The following is a 6,562-nucleotide window of genomic DNA, read 5'->3' as shown; positions in this document are numbered from 1 at the left end:
GGTCACGAGGTCAACTCCTACAAGTGAAGTTTTGAGTTCTGAGGGAAGGAGCTAGGTTCATTTACAAGGGACTCATCTCTTTAGGACAATGTAATGGGTAACTGCAGCCAGTTTGTCTTAAGTGGAAGGAAAATCTTTGCCAGAGGAACTACCTGTATTAAGAGTATAGTTTTCACCCAATTAACTGAGTATTCTAGGGGAACAAGGACAGAGTGGTGACTGGTCACAGGGCACTTGTAATGGGTCTATTCTCACACTTTTGTTATTCATCTAATTAGAACAATTAGTACTTTAAAGTTTCCTATGACTGCTTAGTTTACTGAACATTGGCTCCAAAGGTTTGTAGTACCTAGAACTGTTCTAATAGGCTACATAGTTGCTGGTGAGCTAATTCTTACCTATTTTTCTATGAGAACTAAAAAGTGGATGTAAAATGTGTTCTTTTGGAAATGTACTTTGTTTAGCATACATATGCCAGATCTAAACTATAACCCTGCATTTAAATGACAACACATTTTGGAAGAAAATCACTTTATTTTAATTCACAAACAGCAACTCCACAGAAGCAGATTTAAGGAAGTCACATAAACATTTTTACCCATTCCCATACTCAAATTACCATCTCAGTGAACTTCTAACACCTTCTTCCATTGCAGTGAAGCCATTAATGATAGGTTTAGCTGGTAGCTTTACACTTTGCATTACACTATCATTTATATTTTTATATTAAATTAACTTGGTCATGAGAGGTGATTCTCCATGTCTTCAATTTGAACTTCTTGATTAGGCTAACCCTGCAAACATAAGAGATAAATTAGAAGAGCATTAGCTGTAAATTCTTAGCAAAACAAACTCCAAATTGTAAGATAAAAGCCCAAAGTTATTATTTTTTGTCATAAATTATTGAACATCCAACAAAATTTCCACATTACATTTGCTACAACTGAACTGAAGCAAAAATATAGCCCCTTTATTATTAGCTATAATTTAGCTTCATCAAACTTCTGATAAACTTGGATATGCAGCATTTTACTTTCACAACTAAACACCTGAGAATTAACATCTTCCCTATTTTCTTGCTAAGGAATTAAAAAAAAAGAAAAAGAGAAAGAAAATTAGCTTTTTAATGGATGAAATCCTAGGTTAACAGGAGAAAATTGTATGAAAACGTAATTGCTAACATTCCTGAGAGCTAAAATCTCAGTTTTACTGAGGGACTAATCCTTAATTGCTTAAGGAAGAACTAAATTCAAACGTAACTGGTTATAGCTTAAGATAATGACTAGAAACATCTGGACCACCTTCTTAGAAAGCTCAGATTATTTTAGAGTAATTTAAATAAAATCCAACCTGTCAGTTTGTTAACGACAGATTGCTTTAAGTTGTAAGGATCCATGAAAACTATTCAGTGAACTAAACAGATGCAAGTCCAATCATGGACTGATGTATCACCTACCATTTGCAAATCTGCACTGTTTGAGCACTTCACTGAAGCCCTCACAAAGCTTGAGGTCGCCCTGGTTCTGGGCACACTCCAAAAACTGCTTCATCTCATAGTGGCAAGGGCCAAACTGCTGCTGCTGCTGCTGATATGCCGGCTGGGTTCCCTGAGGCTCCTGCAAAGGAGTAATATTTAGGACCATTAAGAAAGGAAATTAATCTACACTGAACAAAGAGCAGCACCCACTATTTTTGAGGCTAACTGGGGGAACACAACTAGCACCAGGTGCAAATTAAAGTATCCACCTAATAACACAGGAAATGAAAAACTTTATAAAGGTAGAATGTAAGTGAACACCAACAAATTCCAGTTAGAGTCACAAAGCTTTAAGAACAAAAATCCAAAAACTATATGGTATCTGGGCATCTAAAGACCAGTGACTTAGTAAAGTTTCATGGAAGAAAAAAACTGTGTCAATGATAGAAAAACAAGGGGCAAAAATTTCAAGTACACCAGAAATACAAAAGTATGTACCTATGCTCATTAGCAGAAAGGGGAAAACAACAACACAACACGTATTTCAGAAAGGCAGAGGTAAATTTCCAATACCTAACTAAGATGGAAGCAGAATTCGTTAAAAGTCATCAACACAAAATATTCAGAATAAGAGGAGATTAACTATTTTATAGTCAACCAGATTGAACTGTTAGAATTCTACTCCTGGGGGCCTCCCCGATGGCCTAGGCATTAAATCTCAGTGCTATCGCCGCTATGGCTTGAGTTCACTCCTTCACCAGTGCTGAAGCCCACCTGACACAGCAGACCTCTCTTGTCTCACCCACTGCTCCTCTTAGCTGTGTATTTCAGTCAGCCCACCTGGCCTGCTCCCCATTGTCTCTGGGAATCCTCTCATCCACCAGACCACTGGCCCACACCTAGTTCTACACTAAAATTAAATTTAATAAAGAAAACAAAACAATTCTATCCGTTGGGAAGAAATATACTTTGTACCTGACTAGAACATTTAGTTGGCCTAAGGCACTTATGTAACAGCTAAATGTGGTTTTTGAAAACCCAATGTTAACAGCAGTGTGGATTCTTCTTTAAAAAAAAAAAAAAAAATAGAGCTGGGGTATTGGACAGAGGTGTGTGGGTGGTGGGGAGGGCAGGGTGGGTCACAGGATTCACCAGACAGTGGGAAACAGAACACGTGGATTGACTGAAATACACTGTGAGGGGAGCAGTGGTCGAGACAGCAAGTCTGCTGTGCCATGTGGGTCAGCTCCCTGGCCAGCTGGGGATTGAACTCATGCTGCAGTGGCTGTGGATAGCTTCATAGTGCTGAGACTTAACCCCTTGTACCACAGGAAGTCCCAGCATCGTGGATTCTAAAGTTACAGACAGGTCCTACACATTAGGAACTTATAAATAAATAAGTTGTCTAACAATAATATAAAAAACATTTCCCACAAAAGGAAAATGCTGTCTATAACCTCACCTGGTAAGTGATGTCAGGCCTTGCGGGCTCAGCATTACTTCCTCCGCTGAAACCCCCAGTGATGGCGTGGCCTATTGTGTGCCCAACAGCAGAGCCCACAGCCACACCTGCTGCAGTGGTTGCCATCTGGGCCATCAGGCCTGGCTGGCGGGGAGCAGCAGCAGGTGTGCCAACAGCAGATGGGGGAACTGCTGCAGGGGGCTGAGCTGCAGGTGCTGGCCTGGGTGCAGCTCTCATCTGGGGTGCCCGGCTGTTAAAGAGAGGAGAAAAGTATGAAGTTCCCATTTCTAACCAGGTTTGGAGGTTGTCATTTAAAAATAAACAAACCAACCCCTATGTATTAAAATAGACCTGAGGATTTTTCACTCTAAATTATTAAACACAATTACCAATTCATATAAGAAAACTACATACAGGACAACTACCATACATAATTATGTATCTTTCACCTTTTGTTAGTGTTGAATCACAAAGTATTAGCTGCATTTTCCTGCTTTTTGGGCAAGCATGTCCATGTATTTGCATAGCCTAAGTATCTTTAGGAATACAGTTATCTCAGTAACTCACAAATATGAAATATCAAGAGTACAAGTATTACTCTTATGGTTAAATATATAAAGTATTAAAAATATAAGAGATCCATAATAGGAATATAATGGAACAGGCGAGAAAATAATAATGGTGAACAGCTATATACCAGAGACATTTTGTGGGGGTGGAGTGGGGATCAAAAACTAGACTATGGTGATGGCACATGGGTGATTCGGTGATGGGAATCCCAAGGGGGCTACAAATGAGATGGAAAAATGCACAAAATGATGTAAAAATAAACTACTATATATTAAAAAAAAAACTTACAAAATCTTTAAAAAAAAAGGAGTAAGATTTTCAAAGACTTCAGTCAATATTAGGGGCAGTATCACTGCAGGGACTGGCATATAACTGAACAAAACTAAAACCTCTGCCTTCATGGAGTTTGACAGTCTATTGAGGGGTCAAGTATGTAAAAGATGTCACATGGTATTATTAAGAGAAAGGATATATTTTGCTGTTAGCAAAATCACGACACATTTTTGTTTGAAAAATAGAAAAAACACGTCATGACTTTTCCAACTATTTTCCAACCCAATAGTCCAATTTCTTTATCTTATAGATTAGAAAACTAGAGCCCAGTTAGTGGAAGTGACCTGCCTGAACTGTTATACCAAAATTAACCCCAGCTATTTCTGGCAGGACAGCTATATGCTTTCAACATCTTCACATTAATTATGTTCCCTCTGCCCCACTTTTATATGGTTTCCTTGAGTGCTCCTCCCCTAACTAACACGAGGTCAAAAGTGTAATTAATGACTTCAATTCCTATCTGGAGGCATTTGGCATAATTTCATAAAATCTGCCTTCTGTCCTGATCAGATTCCTTTAAGTGAACTGCTTCCCCACACCTTTAGCACACTGTTAATACTGCCATCCAGTGAAGTGATGTGGTCATATGTTGTATGTCTTGAATCTGTCATGGTTTGAAAACAAGTCTGAGAACGGACTTCCTACTTAAGTGGCATGACCTTGGACAAGTCACCTGACTCTCCAGCGTCTATATTCCTGCAAAACAGGAGTAACAACTATCTCTCAGGTTATCAGGAACTGTAATGGCCAACAGACTTTTAAAACATTTTATGAACTAGAAAACATCCTGTACACGTGAGGCCTCAGTGACTGTTATTCCCTACCAGATCGAATCCATGGTACGCTCACTGCTCACATTAGCTATTTAAAGATTACTCACCGAAGCAAAATGTGATCATTTTCCCAATTATATTAACTTTCTACATTTTTTGTGTTTTTACGTTTCTGTCCGGTTACATTTATAAACGTCCACTGCTTTCTGGAACTGACCTACATAAAACGAGCCTAAATCATTTTAGGTAACAGTCCAGGTATTAGGAAGTTTGCCACGAACGGAAAATATAGTCAAAGCCCGTTTACAACCCGCTCGCGGCGTGCGGAGGCGGGCTCTCGCCACATTGGCCTCTGACGCCGCGGCCGGGCCCAGGCTCGGGAGGCCTAGCGCGGCCTCCGTCTGCGTCACGGCGCCGGTCGGGAGGGTCCTGAACCCCGCGGAGGCCTCACCTGGCCGGAGGGGCCATGCGGGAAGTGCGGCTCCGGCTTCCACGCGGCATCGCAATGGCACTGCGCCTCAGCGTCGAGAACGGCGGCGCTCGGAGGAGACCCAAACTGCCTCTATGGAGAAGGACAGCGGAAGTCGTGGGGCGGAGCTAGCCCCGGCGTATCACCAATCAGCGCTCGGGCAGAGACCTTCCGGTCGCCGACGTCTCCACTCATCCTGAAGGTCACTGGAAGAGCAGGACGTCGCGGCCGCTCTCGTCTTACGCAATTGGCGTCATGAGCTCGGCGCCGGGGCTCTTTAGAAAGACGGAAGTTCCTGTGGTCCGGGGTAAGCCTTGTCCTCGGATGCTAGCCTGAGTCACACTGCTAGCGTTTTGCTTCCTAGGGTACAAGGCCAGTCGCCGTATCTTTCAAACATTTGTACTGTTAACATAGCAGGTCAAATTTAACCTTGTGGATCACGAGGCGTCACCACTGGCAGATTGCCACAGAACCTTGGACAATTTGCCAAACCTTTCTCAGTATTAAGCTTCTAGGAAATATTTTTTGAGACACGTTGAGGACTCGTAATATGACTGGAACGAAGGAAAGTGACAACTTTAGGCAGGGACTGATGGAGTTGGTTGTATTTGTTGTCTCATGTTTGTGGATTCAGCCAACAAGTTATTCAGACAGTAATAACGCCTTACTTTTATGTTTTTATACATTTTTGAACCCAACATCTATAGGTAGCGTTCATTCACTGATAAGTTTATAGTTAGGAAATAGTCATTCAGTGAAAACAATGTTGTGGTCCACAAGTGCTAGGCCAGCTATGTTCTGGAGATAAAGCACGACTCGCAAAGAATGCTTTTATGGACTTTAAATTCATGCAGGAGACACAAACATTTGGATGATGACATGAAACAAAAGCGGGCTAACGGAGATAGGGAGTTAGAGGTTGTAGAGGGCAGGAGCCTTTGAAGAGGCAACCTTTGAACAGAGCCCTGGAGGTAGTGGAGAGTAAGCCATGTGTTTATCAAGTAGAAGAGCATTTCAGGCAGAGGGAACAGTAATTGCAGGGGTCACAAGAGTCTGTGATTTAGTGATACTTGGTGTGGAATGCTTTGTAACACAAACACACCGGAGTCAAAGTTGACTAGTGTCATTTCTTGGGAGGTTTCGTGGGAAAATGTTGGCAAGGTGAGATTTGTGGAGAGAAAGCAAAAGTGAACCTCCACTGCTATTTGGATATGGATTTGAAATTTCTCCCTTTCACTACAGGTAATGTTGGGAGGATACATGTCCTGAAGGAACTCCACAAACTTAGGTTTTATGGACTCCACCCCCACCCCCTGCCAAAGAGATACAAAGCACCAAGGACTGCAAATCCCATAGTGTCATCACCCAGAAGGGAGGATTGCCGGGAACTAGCAGCCAACTAGCTGCTGGAGTTAAGTAGCTAGGCTTGGTAAACAACCAGAGACATGTGGGCTTGGGTGGGTGGGTGGTTTTTCACT

At 41.9% G+C, this 6,562-nt stretch overlaps 1 protein-coding gene across 1 annotated transcript; it reads right to left on the bottom strand.

Annotated features, from left to right (window-relative positions):
• Nucleotides 1-718: 718 nt before the first annotated feature.
• On the bottom strand, nucleotides 719-5,214 carry CHCHD2 (coiled-coil-helix-coiled-coil-helix domain containing 2). Its single transcript, XM_004688041.2, has 4 exons — nucleotides 5,067-5,214; nucleotides 2,940-3,189; nucleotides 1,457-1,616; nucleotides 719-794 (listed from the first exon to the last, which is right to left on the bottom strand). The coding sequence occupies exons 1-4, from the start codon at nucleotides 5,114-5,116 to the stop codon at nucleotides 784-786; spliced, it is 471 nt and encodes a 156-aa protein (XP_004688098.1). The 5' UTR covers nucleotides 5,117-5,214; the 3' UTR covers nucleotides 719-783.
• Between the last annotated feature and the right edge of the window lie 1,348 nt (nucleotides 5,215-6,562).

The sequence above is a fragment of the Condylura cristata genome, unplaced genomic scaffold (genome assembly GCF_000260355.1).
Source record: "Condylura cristata isolate star-nosed mole 26May11 unplaced genomic scaffold, ConCri1.0 scaffold00024, whole genome shotgun sequence".
Taxonomy (NCBI): domain Eukaryota; kingdom Metazoa; phylum Chordata; class Mammalia; order Eulipotyphla; family Talpidae; genus Condylura; species Condylura cristata.
This window is presented reverse-complemented; position numbering and strand designations above follow the sequence as displayed.

Coding starts and splice junctions, on each gene's coding strand:
- CHCHD2 (XM_004688041.2), bottom strand. CDS start 5,116: ATGCCGCGTGGAAGCCGGAGCCGCACTTCCCGCATGGCCCCTCCGGCC. Junction 3,190..5,066: donor CGCATGGCCCCTCCGGCCAG/GTGAGGCCTCCG, acceptor TCTCTTTAACAG/CCGGGCACCCCAGATGAGAG. Junction 1,617..2,939: donor GGCCTGACATCACTTACCAG/GTGAGGTTATAG, acceptor ACTCCTTTGCAG/GAGCCTCAGGGAACCCAGCC.